General features: G+C 37.9%; 1 protein-coding gene across 1 annotated transcript in view; it reads right to left on the reverse strand.

The window, feature by feature from the left end:
• The window catches only part of PLBD1 (phospholipase B domain containing 1), a 57,716-nt gene that overhangs the window by 9,006 nt on the left and 30,431 nt on the right, over nucleotides 1-18,279 (reverse strand). Inside the window, exons 5-6 of the mRNA XM_060112891.1 lie at nucleotides 13,485-13,625; nucleotides 12,928-13,072 (exon numbers count right to left, since the gene is read on the reverse strand). Coding sequence (XP_059968874.1) covers nucleotides 12,928-13,072; nucleotides 13,485-13,625 — 286 coding nt within the window. The remainder of the gene's footprint in view (nucleotides 1-12,927; nucleotides 13,073-13,484; nucleotides 13,626-18,279) is intronic.

Here is an 18,279-nt window from a genome sequence, read left to right on the forward strand (position 1 = left end):
TCCAAAATGACGAACAGAGTAGATCCTCACTTGCTAGGATTTTCCAGGAGAACTTTTAATTAGGGGGAGATATTAGCAGGATTCATTGTTGAATAGTAAGAATACGGATGCCTTCTTTCTTTCTCCTTTTCTGTATTTTCCAAATTTTATGTAATGAGTCTACATAATTTTTTTAAGTAGAAAAAGTATCTACATTTATAAAAGTGAACATGGTTTTGACACTCTGGGTCAATGTGTTTTACAAATGTTGGAAAATCAGCGGAGCCACAAGTCTTCTTTTTAAATAAATTTATTTGTTTGTTTTTATTTTTGGCTGTGTTGGGTTTTTGTTGCTGTGCACGGGCTTTCTCTAGTTGCGGCGAGCGGGGGCTACTCTTCGTTGTGGTGCGTGGGCTTCTCATTGCAGTGGCTTCTCTTGCTGCGGAGCACGGGCTCTCGGCACGCGGGCTCAGTAGTTGTGGCTCACGGGCTCTAGAGCGCAGGCTCAGTAGTTGTGGTGCACGGGCTTAGTTGCTCCGCGGCATGTGGGATCTTCCCGGACCAGGGCTCAAACCCATGTCCCCTGCATTGGCAGGCGGATTCTTAACCACTGTGCCACCGGGGAAGTCCCTCAATGACTGTTCATTCAGCTCTTGGGCTGAGGTTGTTCTGCAGTGTTTGAACTGTACAGCCATACTTGGCAGCCTTGAGCAAACTCTGGTAGCAAATCTCCACAGGAGAGAACTCTGTACTTCTGGCATGATAAACTTGCTAATTCACTCCTTATTGTAGCAGTCTCTATGGACACAAGAGGGCAGGCGTTCTTTAATATGTGTGAGTGACTAATACTAACATGAAAGGAGTAGTCTTTCATTCAAGAGCAAGGCTGTTTGTTGAAGACAAAAAAAATGTAGGCCACCCAGAATTCTGGAACAAAGAAGATAAATTGTCTTATAGAAAACTTTAGTCAAGGAGTTTAATTCTATAGTTTAGAGTTTAAGATTAAAAAAAGGAAAAGGCCCAGAGAGGGGACAAAGTCCTGAAACACGTGCATTATAAGAGAAACAAATGTTCCTTGACTATGTAAAGTTGTATCTTCTTGCTCTTATCTGTCACGAGTAGCTTTGGAAGGCACACTATTTTAGATCAGGGTAAAGTGAAACACTTCAGTATGAAAGTCAGCCAGCAAATAACATGTCATAGTAAGCTTCTTGTTAAATTTAATCAAGAAATAAGAGAACCCTTACAGTTAATAAAGCATCTTTCAGGACTTAAAAAATACGTAACCACTTGAATCGTAAACATTAACAATGACCACTTTCCTCTGATTCCATTTAGATCTATTGCTTAGTACAACACAGAAAAGTTTACCCTTATTATCCTATCAAATGTATTTAAAATGTGCCCATTTGGAAGAGTGACATCAACGTCATGGGGGGTGGGAGACACTCCCTTTGTCTCTCCCCTTCAATCTACGACCAGTAAAATCAGTAAAACATCCATAACTCAACAAAGGTTCCTCGGCCCAACACAGCAGCGTGCTGGAAAGTTCCACACATCTGTCATCTAAGGGTGGGTGGACTGGAACACATAAAGTAGGTGGAACCAGAGGGACAGGGAAGGCAGTGCCTGCCATCTCTGTGCCCCAGGTGGCATTGTCAGCAACACCGGCAGCAGCAAGGAACCAACAACCCTGGAGACAGAAATAGTGACAAGGAGGGCACCAGGCAATGCCTCTGACACAGACAGTGGAGGGTGGAAAGTGCCAGCTCTCAAAAATAACCAGAGGCAGCGTGGGTAAGAGAAACCAAAAACTTGTGCTATAGCACCACCTACTGGGAAACAAAAGAAAGGCATCTAATTACTAACCTATTGAATAGCTACAATCAAGTGAGGGGAAAAAAAAAAAAAGCTTTACCTAAAGAAGAAACATGTTCACCACTTCAAATGCACTGGCAGAGGAGCACTCATCAAGCCCCATGAAGAACCATGGTAACCCAGTACCACAAAAAGAAAATGACAGTCCTCCAGAAACCAAATTTAAAGTCATGGAATGTTGTGATCTGATAGAGAATTCAAAATAGCTGTCATGAAGATACTCAACTAGCTACAAGAAAACTTTGAAAGGCAGTTCAATGACCTCAGGAGTGAAATTAATGAACAGAAGGAATACTTTACCAAAGAGATTGAAATTTTAAAAAAAAGCACCAAATAGGAATTCTGGAGCTGAAGAACTCAATAAATGAGATGAAGGATGCATTAGAAAGCACTGGAAATAGAGCAGACCACATGGAAGAGAGTATTAGTGAGCTGAAAGATTGAAATCTAGGGATGATACAGGGAGAAGAGGAGAGTGAACTAAGATCTAAAAAGTAAAGAAATCCTATAGAACTATCTGACTCTTTTAGGAAGGGCATCATTAGGGTAATGGGTATCCCAGAAGGAAAAGGGAGAAGGAAGAGTGCAGAGGGTTTATTTAAAGAAATAATAGCTGAGGACTTCCCAAACCTGGGGAGGGAACTGGATGGACAAGTCCACGAAGCCAAGAGAACTTCTAATTACCTCAATACAAAAAGACCTTCTTCAAGACACAGTATATTAAAACTTTCAAAAGTCAATGACAAAGAACGAATATTCTAAAGGCAGCCAGGGAAAAAAGGATGGTAACCTACAAAGGAATCCCCATCAGTCTATCAGCAGACTTCTCAGCAGAAGCTCTGCAGGCCAGGAGAGAGTGGAATGACATACTCGAAATACTGAAAGATAACCATCACCCAAGAATACTCTATTTAGCAAAGTTATCCTTCAGATATGAAGGAGAAATAAAGACGTTCCCAGACGAACAAAAGCTGACTGAGCTCATCAACATTAGATGCGCCTTAAAAGAAACGTTGAAAGAAGCTCTTCTACCTGAAATGAAAAGGGAAAAGTACTGTACACAAAACTTTGAGTAAAATGGTAAATGGACAGACAGAATAAAAAAATTGCAACTTATTCTACATCAGAATAGGTTGTTAAAAACTTAATTACAGAATAAAGATTAAAGGGGAAAAAGCAGTAAAAATAATCTAGCTACTTTAATTTAGTAACAAACAACACAAAAAGGAATAATTTAAGACAACAAAAATGTAAAAAGGGAAGAGGAAAAGGAGCAAAACCCATGTAGGCAAATGAAGATAAGATACTAACAGCAGAAAAAGAACAATTTTATCCATGATAGGTTTCATACAAATCTCATGGTAACCACAAAACATAAATCTAGAGCAGAGAGAGGAAACATAAAAACAAGAGGAAATTGGGAAAAACATCATAGAAAACCACCATACTAAAATGGCAGACAGAAACACAAGGAAAAAGGAACAATGGAGGGAAGCAGCCGCATAGCACAGGGAGATCAGCTCGGTACTTTGTGACCACCTAGAGGGGTGGGATAGGGAGGGTGGGAGGGAGATGCAAGAGGGAGGAGATATGGGGATATATGTATACATATAGCTGATTCACTTTGTTATATAGCAGAAACTAACACACCATTGTAAAGCAATTATACTCCAATAAAGATGTTAAAAGAAAAAAAGGAACAATGGAGATACAGAGCGACCAGAAAATAAAAGATAAAATGGCAGTTCTAAGTCCTCATCTATCAACGATCACTGTCAACGATCACCTTAAATGTGAATGGATTGAATTTACCAATCAAAAGACACAGAATAACTGGATGGATTAGAAAATAAGACCCAACTATATGCTGCCTCCAGGAGACATATCTCAGCTTTAAAGAGAAACACAGGCTCAAAGTGAAGGAATGGAAGTTGACACTCCAAGCAAATGACAGCCAAAAGAAAGTGGGTGTAGCCATTCTCACATGGGAAAAAATAGACTTCAAGGCAAAAATGGTAGCAAGAGACAAAGATGAACATTAAGTAATGGTAAAGAGGACAATTCGTCAAGAAGACGTAACAGTTATTAATATATATTGACCTAACATAGGAGCACCAAAATATATAAAGCAATTATTAACATACCTAAAGGGAGACAACAAAATAATAGTAGGTGATTTTTTTTTTTTTTTTTTTTTTTTTTGCGGTATGCGGGCCTCTCACTGTTGTGGCCTCTCCCCTTGCGGAGCACAGGCTCTGGACATGCAGGCTCAGCGGCCATGGCTCACAGGCCCAGCTGCTCCGTGGCATGTGGGATCTTCCCAGACCGGGGCACGAACCCGTGTCCCCTGCATCGGCAGGCGGACTCTCAACCACTGCGCCACCAGGGAAGCCCTAGTAGGTGATTTTAATACCCCACTTACATCAGTGAATAGATCATCTAGACAGAAAGTCAACAAGGAAACAGCAGCCTTAAATGAACCTTAGACCAGATGGATTTGATAAACATATATAAAACATTCTATCCAAATGCAGCCGAATACACATTATTCTCAAGTGCACATGGAACATTCTCAGGGATAGACCATACGTTGGGACAGAAAACAAGTCTCAATAAATTTAGGAAGATTAAAATCATATCAAGCATCTTTTCTAATCAAAATGGTGTGAAACTAGAGATCAACTACAAGAAGAAAGCCAGAAATATCACAAATATGTGGCAACTAGGCAACATGCTACTGAACAATTATTGGGTCAACAAAGATATCAAAGGAGAAATTTTAAAAAATCAGAGACAAATGAAAATGAAAATATGGCTTACCAAAATCTATGGAATGAAGCAAAAGCAGTATCAAGAGGGAAGATTCTAGTAATACTGTAAATGGCAATATTTCTTTTTTATGTCTGAGTAACATTCCATCATGTGTGTGTGTGTGTGTGTGTGTGTGTATGTCCCACATCTTCTTCTTTATCCACTTATCTGTTTATGGACACTTAGGTTGCTTCCATATCTTGACAATTGTAAATAATGCTGCTATGAACATTGGAGTGCATGTATATTTTCAAGTTAGTGTTTTTGTTTTCTTTGATATATACCCAGGAATGGAATTGCTGGGTCATATAGTAGTTCTAAGTTTTTAAGAAACCTCCATCCTGTTTTCCACAGTGGCTGCACCAATTACATTCCCACCAACAATGTACAAGGGTTCCCTTTCTCCACATCCTCAACAACATTTGTCATTTGTGTTCTTTTTGATGATGCCATTCTGACAGGTGTGAGGTAATATCTCATTGTGGTTTTAATTGCATTTCTCTGATGATTGGTGATTTTGAGCATCTTTTCATCTGTCTGTTGGCCATCTGTATGTCTTGTTGGAAAAACGTCTATTCAAGTCTTCTGCGCATTTTAAATCAAGTTGGGTTTTTTTTTAAATGTTGAGTTATATGAGCTGTTTATATATTTTGGATATTAACCCCTTATCAGTCATATCATTTGCAAATATTTTCTCCCATTCAGTAGGTTGTCTTTTTGTTTTGTCAGTGGTTTCCTTTGCTGTGCAAGTTTAATTCAGTTCCATTTGTTTATTTTTGCTTTTGTTTCCCTTCCCTGAGGAGACAGATCCACAAAATATTGCTACAATTTATGTCAAAGAGTGTCCTGCCCGTTTTTTCTAGTACTTTTATGGTTTCCAGTCTTACATTTAGGTCTTTAATCCATTTTGAGTTTATTTTTCTATATGGTGTTAGAGAATGTTCTAATTTCATTCTTTTGCATGTAGCTGTCAAGTTTTTCCAGCACCACTTATTAAAAAGACTGTCTTTTCTCCATTGTATATTCTTGCCTCCTTTGTTGTGGATTAACTGACCATAAGTGTGTGGGTTTATTTCTGGACTCTCTATTCTGTATCACTGATCCATGTATCTGTTTTTTTGTGTGTGCCAATACCATACTGTTTTGATAACTGTAAATTGTAGTATAGTCCGAAGTCAGGGTGCATGATTCCTCCAGCCCTGTTCTTCTTTCTCAAGATTATTTTGGCTATTCAGGGTCTTCTGTGTTTCCATACAAATTTTTAAATTATTTGTTCTGGTTCTGTGAAAAATACCTTTGGTATTTTGATAGGGATTACATTGAATCTGTAGATTGCCTTGGGTAGTATGGTCATTTCAATATTAATTCTTCCAATCCATGAACATGGTATATCTTTCCATGTGTTTGTGTGGTCTTCAATTTCTTTCATCAGTGTCATAGTTTTCTGAGTACAGGTCTTTTTATCTCCTTAGATAGGTTTATTCCTAGGTATTTTATTCTTTTTGATGCTATTGTACATGGAATTGTTCCCTTAATTTCTCTTTCTAACAGTTTGTTGTTAGTGTATAGAAATGCAACAGATTTCTGTATATGAATTTTGCATCCTGCAACTTTATCAAATTCACTGTTGAGCTCTAGTAGTTTTTTAGTAGCATCTTTAGAATTTTCTATGTATAATATCATGCCATCTGCAAACAGTGACAATTTTACTTCTTCCTTTCCAATTTGGATTCCTTTTATTTCTTTTTCTTGTCTGACTGCTGTGGCTAGGACTTCCAATATTATGTTGAATAAAAGTGGTGAGAGTGGGCATCCTTGTCTTGTTCCTGATCTTAGAGAACATGCTTTCAGCTTTTCACCATTGAATATGATGTTAGCTGTGGGTTTGTCATATATGGCCCTTATTATGTTGAGGTATGTTCCCTCTATGCCCACTTTCTGGAGGGTTTTTATCATAATGGATGTTGAATTTTGTCAAAAGCTTTTTCTGCATCCACTCTTGCCACTCTTATTCAACATAATATTGGAAGTCCTAGCCAGATCAATTAAGCAAGAAAAAGAAATAAAAGGCATCCAAAATGGAAAGGAAGAAGTAAAACTGTCACTGTTTGCAGATGACATGATACTATGTATAGAAAACCCTAAAGACATCACCTAAAAACTATTAGAAATAATAAATGAATACAGTCAAGTTTCAGGGTACTAAATCAGTATACAAAAATCTGTTGTGCAGAAAGAGAAATTAAGAAATCAATTCCATTTATAATTGCATCAAAAAGAATAAAATCCCTAAGAATAAATTCAAGCATGGAGATGAAAGACCTGTACACTGAAAACTATAAGACACTGTTGAAAGAAATTGAAGATGACACAAATGGAAAGATATTCTGTGCGCACTGACTGAAAGAATTAACATTATTAAAATGTCCATATTACTTAAAGTAATCTATGGATTCAGTACAATCCTTATCAAAATTCCAATGACATTTTTCACAGAAATGGAACAAAAATCCTAAAATTTATATGGAACTACAAAAGACCCCAGATAGCCAAAACAATCCTGAGAAAAAAGAACAAAACTGGAGGTGTCACACTCCTTGATTTCAAATGATATTACACAGCTATAGTAATCAAGACAGCATGATATTGGCAGAAAAACAAACACAGAGATCAATGGAAAAGAATTGAGAGCCCAGAAATAAACTCACATATACATGGACAATCAATTTATGACAAAGGAACAAACAACATACAATGGAGAAAGTATAGTCTGTTTAACAAATGGTGTTGGGAAAACTGGACAGCCACATGCAAAAGAATGAAACTAGACCACTATCTTACATTATACACAAAAATCAACTCACAATGGATTAAAGACTTGAATGTAAGATCTGAAACCATAAAACTCCTAGAAGAAAACATAGGCAAGATGCTCTTTGATATTGGTTTTAGCAATATCTTTCTGAATATGTCTCCTCAGGAAAGGGGAACAAAAGCAAAAATAAACACATGGGACCTCATCAAACTAAAAATATTCTTCACAGCAGAAGAAACCATTAACAAATTGAAAAGACACCTACCAAATGAGGGAAGATATTTGCAAATCATATATCAAATGACAGGTTAATGTCCAAAATATATAAAGAACTCATACAATTTAACAACAGAAAAACAAACAACCCAATTTTAAAATGGGCAGAGAAGCTAAAAAGACATTTTTCCAAAGAAGACATACAGATGGCCAACAGGCACATACAAAGAAGTTCAACATCACTTTTATTAGGGAAATGCAAATCAAAGTCACAATGAGATATCACCTCATGCCTGTCAGAATGGCTATCATCAAAAAGGTAGAAAAAACAAGTGATGGAGAGAACGTGGAGAAAAGGGAACCCTCATACACTGTTGGTGGGAAGGTAAAGTGGTGCAGCCACAGTGGAAAACAATATGGAAGTTCCTCAAAAAATTAAGAATAGAACTAACATATGACCCAGCTATTCCACTTCTGGGTATTTATTGAAAGAATATGAAAACACTAATTGGAAAAAGATATATGCAGCCCTATGCTCATTGCAGCATTCTTTACAAATAGCTAACATATGGAAACAACTTAAGTGCCCATAGACACATGAATGGATAAAGAAGACGTGGTGTGTGTGTGTGTGTGTGTGTGTGTGTGTGTGTGTGTGTGATGGAATACTATTAAGCCATAAAAAGATGAAATCTTGCCATTTGTGACAGCATGGATGGACCTTGAATGTCTTATGCTAAGTGAAGTTAAGTCAGATGGAGAAAGACAAATATCATATGATTTCACTCATATGTGGAATACAAAAATAAATGAACAAACCAAACAAAAACACACACATAGATACAGTGAACAGAGTAGCAGTTATCAGAGGGGAAGGGTGGCAGGGGGATGGCAAAATGGATAAAGGGGTCAACTGCATGGTGAGGAATGGAAGCTAAACCTTTGGGAATGAGCATGCTATAGTATATACAGAAGTTGAAACATAATATGTAGGTACACAAAAAACTTATATAATGTTATAAACCATTAAAAAATAAAATAAAAAGTTTAAAATGTGCTTATTTGCATATCACATGCATTAGCTGCTCCAAACCTCTGAAGACCACACACATGCCTTCCTTCCAAAAGAGTAGATTCAGTGTTGACAAAGGACATAAATGACATACAACTCAGGGTCAGGAGTGTGGATCATGATTGTAAAAATAGCTGTGCTGCATTTCCTCACCCCTCCCTCTATCCATACTCAGCAATGGAACTTTGCAACATCTCCCAGAAAGAGGCATTGTCTGTTTCCCCATCTCTTAAATCTGAGCTGGATCCGGAACTCGCTTCGGCTAACAAAATGCGCCAGTTCTGAGTCTAGGCCTCAGGAGACCTTGCATACTTCTTCTCACCTCTTGTAACCCTGTTACAGCAGTGTAAACCAGCCCAGTCTAATTTAGTCTCTGGGATGGGAGACCACGTGCAGGAGGGCCAGCCTCTAGCTGGCCAGTCCCCCAAAGTGCTAGAGAGTTCATCCAAGGTCAGCAGAGCGGCCCACCCAACCCCAGCCCACCTCAGACACACGATGTGCCCAGCGGAGACACCAGAAAGAACCATTTAGCTGACGTGTGAACTCAAAAGCAATAATAATCATGTTTCCAGCACAAAATTTGGAGGTTCAGCAGTAGCTAATATAATAGTAATCCAATTATACAGCATATTTTGTTTTGAAATGTCTTACTGCCATTTGATTTTTAAAAATTTTTTATTTTATTTTGATTTTTTTCTCTCTTTAAAAAAATATTATTTATTTATTTATTTCTGGCTGCGCTGGGTCCTCACTGTTGCCTGTGGGCTTTCTCCAGCTGCAGAGAGCAGGAGCTACTTTTCGTTGCGGTGCACAGTCTTCTCACTGCGGCGGCTTCTCTTGTTGCAGAGCACGGGCTCTAGGTTCACAGGTTCAGTAGTTGTGGCATGCACGCTCCGTAGCTGTGGCTCGCGGGCTCTAGAGCACAGGCTCAGTAGTTGTGGCACATGGGCTTAGTTGCTCCACAGCATGTGAGATCTTCCCGGACCAGGGCTCGAACCATATCTCCTGCATTGGCAGGCAGATTCTTAACCACTGCGCCACCAGGGAAGCCCTGCCATTTGATTTTAACACAGATGGATGTGACACTTTGGGAACTCTTTTCTTTCTTTTTTTAAAAATTTTTTTTAATTTTTAAAATTTATTTATTTATTTATTTATTTATTTAGCAGTACACGGGCCTCTCACTGCTGTGGCCTCTCCCGTTGCGAAGCACAGGCTCCGGATGCACAGGCTCAGCGGCCATGGCTCACGGGCCCAGCCGCTCCGCGGCATGTGGGATCTTCCCGGACTGGGCCACGAACCCGCGTCCCCTGCATCGGCAGGCGGACTCTCAACCACTGTGCCACCAGGAAAGCCCCCAACAATTCTTATTCGGCAATTATCCCTCAATGATTCTGGCAAGGACAACAGGAACACTATTACTGCTATATTAATTCAGCAGTCATTTCTGACGTCTTGTTTTCTTCTTGAAGAGGAATATCAATCTTCCATCCGTATATTGACTAACCATCTGCAAAACTTTATGTGGTTTGAGTTGCCTGGATTGTTGCCTCAGGCTTCTGCATGTTCTGTTGGAAGCCTCTCTTGTCCTCCTCTCGTGGGCCAGACATTTTGTAATTCCAAAATGCAAATCTATTAATGTCACTTCCACTTGTCATTTTAATGGTCTTGCATTGCCCTTCATTCCCTCTCCCTGGCCTTCTCCACACTTTCTCTTGCCTATAGGCCTTTACATGTGCTGCTTGTTCCACATGGAACATTCTATCACCCCATTATCCCCACTGGCCTGGGGAATTTACACTTGCCTTTGTGTCTCAACATAAATTTTACTTTCTCTTAAAAGCTATCTCATCATCCCCAAACTAGGCTTCTCTATTATGACACAAATCACACTTGAGTCATTGCTTTTTTATTTGTGTCTATTTTTCACCAGAATGTAAAGTTTGTTAGAATAGGGGCTGCATTTGTCCTGTTTTTCATCACAAATACTCTGCTTAGCACATTTGAATAGAAAATTGTAGATGAATAAATTATATCATGACTTGATCTATTGGTTCTGACTCAATAACTCTTAATATCCTTGTCCGTATCAGGAAGAGCCTCCAGGTCCTGCCCCTTTGAATACAAAACTGACACCATACTCCTAAGCCACTCAATCTATCATGGTACTCCTGCACCAAAGAAAAACAACAAGTCACCTAGCTTATTTCTGGGATCAGCAGCACATACACATGGCATAAAGTTCATGGTAAAGCTTAGTTTTATATCTATGCGATGAATTCTGTGTGGCTGATCCCATGACTAAACAATCCTTTGTAATATAAATAAAATTCTCCATGTTTTTTCATGTTTGCTGTTGAGAACAAAGCAGTCCAGTTAGAGAAATTATGAATGACACTGCTCCACTGGCTCCTGTAAAAACATCTTGGAGTAAAAAAAAAAAAAAAAAAAAGTCTTTTGTTTTCTCTCAGTTTAATTGCTCTAAATATCTCTATTATCTATATATCTACTTCTAAATCTATCTATTCTGGAAGATATATATGCAAATATGAGCAAGGTCAAAAGTTTCATAGGAAATCCCTCCATGTCCTTCTCCATCACTACCTTTGGGTTCAAGACTATTAAGACTATGGAAGAACACCATTCTGCAGAGATTCAAAGCAAAAATTTCAGGTAAGAGCTGAACTTTGCATTTTATCACAAACAAGAGGAAGAGTACGAATATTTGACTGTCTCAGTATCTTGCTGTCGTTAAATTTCAGTCCAAAGGAACACAGAAGAATCAAAGCACAGTCTCACTTGGAGAAAGGAGTTCTCAGTCCCCCTCAGTACTAAAACAATTCAGCAAACTATGACAAAGATGAAATCAAAGTGGTCTCAAAGGAAGGATCAGGTCACAAGGACAGAAAGACATCACTTTATTCCCCTGGTCAGAATTCCCGATAGGATGGCGTTAATATTTTCAAGAACAACAGTGCCAGAAGGGACAATAATACTCTGACCCAAATACTCTTACAAAGCTAGATATGCCAGGTGGTTGGTATAACCCCCCTGTAAGTTGCATATATGTAATTAAAGGTCAGAAGTGTCCACATCACATCTGCATCGGACACTTAGATGCTTGGTAAGCCTTTGCTCATGATGTTTCCTGAAGAGGTTGCAAACCTGCAGTTGAGGGCAATTCCAGCTAGCAGACACACGTTTTGGGGTTCACACGGTGGGTTTTGTTTTTCAAATCCATATTTCTCTCTTGAGAAGCTGGAGGATATGGAAATACTGATCTCCACATGGCTGGGTGACAGTGGTCAGTGGGAACCGACTGGCTCCCTGTCAATGGACCATGTGTTTGCTACAGTTGTTTCCATTTCTATTTTCTTATACCAGCCCCTTTATTCATTTGCATCATCTTCTGTCTCCTTTAGGCATAGGAGTTTGCAATCCCAACTCTCCAAAGACCATCCTTCCCATCCATCTCTACCTGCTCCAATTCTAGTCATCGCTCATGGTTCATCTCGAATGTCCACCTTTTTCCTTTTCCCAACAATCAGATGTGAGTTGTCCCTATTTTGAATACTCACAACATTTCTTACACTTCTTTTGCAGCCTATACAGTATCCAGTAATAATATTGTTCTTATCTGTAGAGTACTTATCTTGTTTGTGTAAGATCTATAAGCTTGTACATTCATTCATCTATCCATTCAGCAAAAATAATGTACTAGGTGCCACATACTAGGTAAACTGCTGTGGATATTGCAAAGAATAAGAGAAATGGATAAATCAACTACACTCCAATTAAAAAAAAAGAAATCATAAGAAAAGAAAAATGGAGACAGGCTCTCAAGGAGATGCTGAGATCAGGATCTACCTCACTCATCTTTGATTCCACTGCAGAGCCTAGGCAAGTGCCTTGTGCTTAATAAATACTCAATTGGCATTTGTTGAAGTGAATTTCTGTCAACTCTATTAACATAGTTTACGACATTCTATTAAATACAAGTATTAGAGCTATATTTCATAGCACTCTAAAAACCAATTTTGATTAATGTATGCTAATCACTAAACATTTCTTCTTCCATTCCAGTTACTCTAAATCGCTAAGGTTTTATCCTGAAATAGTACTCAGAGTACTCAGATGTCTCTCTAAATTTATTTACCTGGGTAACTGCTGAAAGAGAGGCGACTACTGCTGGTGTCTTTATCACTGATGTTGAAGTCCCAGTGTTTATATATCCTGAGCATGGCAGCATACGTGTACCAGCTTGAGTGAGCAAAAAAGATGTTCTCAAATCCAGGAAGAACCTATAGCCAGAATCATAGTGAAGTATACAGATAACTGACTACAAATGTAGGAAGTGTAGAGGGATTATGTCAATTAAGGCGTTTATTGCTGTTTTTGTTACTGGAAAATTAACCTTTAATGTGCACAAAACAGACAGAGTCTGTCCTACCTTCCAAAATGGAAGATTCTGGATGGTGGGAGTGGCAGGTACACAGAGCATGGGAAAAATGATGGAAGAAACGGGTAACATCACATACATCCAATTCCCTCCATCAGTTCCTTCCAGTTCTTAACTTGTATGACAGAGGAACCCATGAGCTGATATATAACTATAGATGGGAGTGATGAGATGTTACCATACTTGCGTGACATATAGAAAAAGTCCATATGGACCAGAAGAAGGACAAAAAGAAAGGCTATCACATGCCTCACCTTAATAAGAGCAGAGCAATGTCCCATGTCCCATCTCTTAAAAAACTCCAGGCCGAAGTTTTTTGTGGGAGAAAGTGAGGGAATCAGGTCCAGCAGATCTCCAACAGCATTCAGGAACTGAATCTGGAACAGGGTTATGGGCTGGGAAAAGACAGAGACTGCACTTAACATTGATTTCAGACAATCAGATGTCATTTTCTATTGTGAGGGCTCCTGTTGTTAGGTATCCATTACATTATTCCTTTGTGAAGGTTCCCTAATGTAACAGATACACTAGATTTTATTGTAGTTTATAAACTGATTTTTATTACTTTATAGTTTGTGAGACATTTTAGCCTGTTAGCCACAGATTTGGGGAGTGGGTCCTATGAGAGTAAAATAAACAGAGCGCTCTGCTTGCATTCCTCTACAGCAGGTTTCTTCAGTCTTGGCACTAGTGATATTTGGGGCCAAATAAGTCTTTCTTGTTGGGCAGGGGGGCTGGGCATTGTAGGAAGTTTAGCAGCATCCCTGGCCTCTACCCACTAGATATCAGTAGCACCCTCCCAATTTTGACAAACCAAAATGTCTCTAGGCATTGCAAAATGTCCTCTGGTGAGAAGTCATCCTTAGCTGAGAAGCACTGCTTTACAGCAAAAATATTCAACTAAGGTGCTTTTGATTTTGATCGTATGTTTAACACAGAACTAAGAGACTTGACAGCATTAAACCTGAAGCAATTATCAGGCTTGAACATGAACTCTGTGCTAACTAGAGAGCACTGCTCCAGCAACATTCAAACCACCAGAGTCGCCCAGGGCTAGGCATCTACAAACAAATTGGTTTTCGGGCAGAGGTGGTGAGAAGACAAATACACGTGACAATTTTAACAAAAGCAAAAGCAAGAAAAAAAAAAACCTGATTATTTATTTATATAAACATTCTCTTTGTTTTGTTTTTGAATAAGTAATCCATTCATTATTCAATATATTTTTAAATTATTAGATCTATAGTGGAAATTCTCTTCACTCCTATCCTCTGTTCACTCAAGACCCACCCTGTCTCCAGCTTACCACTTTTATTGGTTTCTTGTGTATCTCTAGACTTTTAAAAATGTCTTACAAATACATTTTTTAACATAAACGATAGTGTGTTATATGTACTTCTCTTCACCTTGATATTTTTCTCTTAATATCTTTTCATATCTTGGGGACCTTTCCATATTTGATATAAAAATCTTCCTCATTCTTTTAAACAGTATTTCAATGAATGGATGCATTATAATATTTTTAACCAGTATTTTATTGGTAGACTTTCAGGTGATTTCTAGACTTTTGCTAATATAAATAATGTAACAATAGTCAGACTTGGACACATCATTTTGTACGTGTGTGAGTCTGTGTGTAGGACAGACCTCTAGAAATGATTTTGATTTTAATAGATATTGCCAAATTGTCTTCATAGGGCTTATTTCAATTATACCATTACAGCCTAACAACATATTAAACAATTAGTTTATTTCCAGTTTGATAGGTGAAAAACAGTATCTCACTGTAGTTTATACTGGCATTTCTTCTACTATGAGCACTGCTGAGCATATTTTTAAAAATCTTTGGATTTATTTTTTGTGAACTGTGAATGTGCTTTATCTGTTTTTCTACTAGGTTATTCTTGTTTACCTACTTTTAAGAGTTCTTTAAGTATTAGAGAGATTAGTTCATTGTCTCCGAGATGAACTGCAATATATCTTTCAGTTTGTAATTTGCTTTTAAATATTTTGCCTTTATTTTAAAAATTAAGAATGATACCATACATATGAAAGAATAAAGATGTATATGCACAGTTTAAGGAAAAATAATAAACTCCTATTACCCACCTCACAGTTTTTAAAAAATAGAATATTAGCTGTGCCTTAGAAGTCACCAATCTCATTTCCCTTCCCTTGCCTATCAGTAGTAACCACTCTACTAAATTTCATGTTGTTCATTACTTGCTTTTCTATTATTTTATCATCTATGTATAAATCCTTAAACAAGTATTTTTAAAATTCTTCCTGGTTTTGAATATGTACAAATAGAATCATACTGTGTTCATTCTTTTGCTCAAAATTATTTTTTGACATTTATCAATGTTGATCATGTGGAAATAGTTCATTCATTTTCATTCCTATATGGTATCCCATTACATGAATATATAGTGTCACAATATACTTATGAGAAATATCTGGGGTGTTTCCAGTTCACAGCAAAACAATGGTACTGTGAACTTTTACGTACTTGGGCCCCATGTTCAAGAAAGTATGTAACATCTGAGTGGATCTGCCAGGTTGTAGAATATATGTTATCTTCAAATGTTTCAAGTAATGTCCAATCCTTTTCCAAAGTGGCTGTAATAGTTTACTTACTCCAATAGTGCTTGGGATTTCCCAGTTCTGGTGTGTAATAGGATCTCACTGTGGTTTTACTATGCATTTTCTTGAAATAGAGCATTTCTTCACCTGTTTATTGGCCATGTGTATTTCCTCTTCCATGAAATTCCTCTCGATGTTTTTGCCCACTGCCCATTTTTCTACTGAGTATTTTCTTTTTAACAATTTGTCGATGTTCTTTATGCATTTTAGATACGAATCCTTTGTTAGTTAAATGTATTGCAAATATCTTCTCCTGGTTTACATCTTATCTTTTCACTCTCTATACTGTCTTTTGATAAAAAGAAATTCTTATTTTAATTAGCTGAATTTGTCAATCTTTTTCTTCATGGTTAGTGCTTTTGTGTCTTAAGACATTGTTGCCTACCCTATGTCGTATCCTCCTAGTGAAGACTGAATGATACTGGGTCTAGGCTATTGTCATTACTTCCAGGCTTTTTCAAGGGACAAAGCAAGGAAACGTGTACTTTTTATTATTATTATTTTTTTGCCATGCCATGAGGTTTGCAGGATCTTAGGTTTGCAGGATCTTAGTTCCCCAACCAGGGATTGAACCCAGGCCACAGCAGTGAAAGTGCTGAGTCCCAACCACTGGACCACCATGGAATTCCTGGGAAACGTGTATTTTTTTAAAGTAATGATTTTACTACCTATAGTTCAACTTAAAAACAAAAACAAAAACACAGGATCTTTACTTCATTGATTTTTCTTATGCTGAAAATCTTGTTATCTAACATACTTATTTGCTTTTATCTTACTATATCAAGTGAACTCTACCAAATTTCAAAATAGCAATATCAATAGTTTTACTAAAGTAAGGTTACAATTCAAGGTCATTTGTTTTGGTTTGGGTTTTGGTGATTCTTCTTGTCTGTAGCATCTATTCCACTGAGGATGTACAGCAGTAAATGTGTTTTAAGGTCACTTGAAGTAACTGCTGTCCGTATGGTTATGCCACAAACTTGATGCACAATTAGGTATATTTGTGTCAATTTGTTTTCAGATCTTAGGAAACTGCTTTGCTTTTAAAAATTTTTTTATAAGTATGAACAGCATTTACATGGTTCCAAAGTCAATGTAAAAAGCAAGTTACATTCGGAGAAATGTAGCTTTCATTTCTGTTCCCTCCACTCTCTTTTCTTCCTTCTTCTATAGGTAATCATTTATTTTTTAGTTTTTGGCTTATTCTTTTTTTTTTTTTTTTTTTTTTTTTTTGCGGTATGCGGGCCTCTCACTGTTGTGGCCTCTCCCGTTGCAGAGCACAGGCTCCGGACGCACAGGCTCAGCGGCCATGGCTCACGGGCCCAGCCGCTCCGCGGCATGTGGGATCCTCCTGGACCGGGGCACGAACCCGTGTCCCCTGCATCGGCAGGCGGACTCTCAACCACCGCGCCACCAGGGAAGCCCTTGGCTTATTCTTTCACTGTTGTTTCTCCTTGAAAAAATGAGCAAATCTATCTACCTATTATCTATCTATCTATCATCTATCTATCTATCTATCTATTATCTATCTATCTATCTATCTATCTATCTATCTATCTCAGTTTCTTATGCAAAAGGTAGCACATGATATAGACTGGTCTTTCCATTTTTACACTTAATAACAGATTCTGAAGGTCATTCCATAATAGTACATGGAGATCCACCTTATTCCTGTTTACAGCTACATCATTTATGCAGCCAGTCTTCCATGTATTTGGCTGTTTTCGGTCTTTTATAAATTATCTGTGATGAATAGGCTTGCATTGTTGCCAGTGAACCTTTGTGATAATCCTAGAAATGGGATTACTGGGTCAGAGGGTAAATGAGTGTGTGATTTTGGAACTGGGTGCCAAAATTCCTGTCCATAGCAGATACACCATTTTGTATTCCCCCCAGTCTTCTAGGAAAGTATCTTCCCCCCCCATTTTTCCCCCCATTGCCTTGCCAACACAGTATGCTCTCACACTTTGGAATTTTTGCCAAATTGATAAATGAGAAAGTATTTCTCAGTATGATTTTAATTTGTATTTCTAATTTTATTAGCAAGGCCAAGTTCATATGATTAAGAGTATTTTTTGCATCTATTTTCTATAAACTGTCATTTTATATATTTTGTCCAGTGTGAGTGTGTGTGTGTGTGTGTGTGTGTGTGTGTGTGTGTGTGTGTGTGTGGTATATATATTACCCCCAGGAAATAAAATCTTCCTAATTTTTGGAAGTATATTACACGGTACCTTTCAATCCTCAATGCTTCAGTAAACCTTTCAAAAAAATTATGATGCATGGGCATGTTTGTGTGTGTGTGTGCGTACTGTGGAGGATGAAAGCATAGAACTTGTACAATTTATAAAACCTAGGCATTTTTCTTTAACAAACATATTGTCTAAAACACTTGCTTTATTAGGT

The sequence above is a fragment of the Mesoplodon densirostris genome, chromosome 11, assembly GCF_025265405.1.
Source record: "Mesoplodon densirostris isolate mMesDen1 chromosome 11, mMesDen1 primary haplotype, whole genome shotgun sequence".
Taxonomy (NCBI): domain Eukaryota; kingdom Metazoa; phylum Chordata; class Mammalia; order Artiodactyla; family Ziphiidae; genus Mesoplodon; species Mesoplodon densirostris.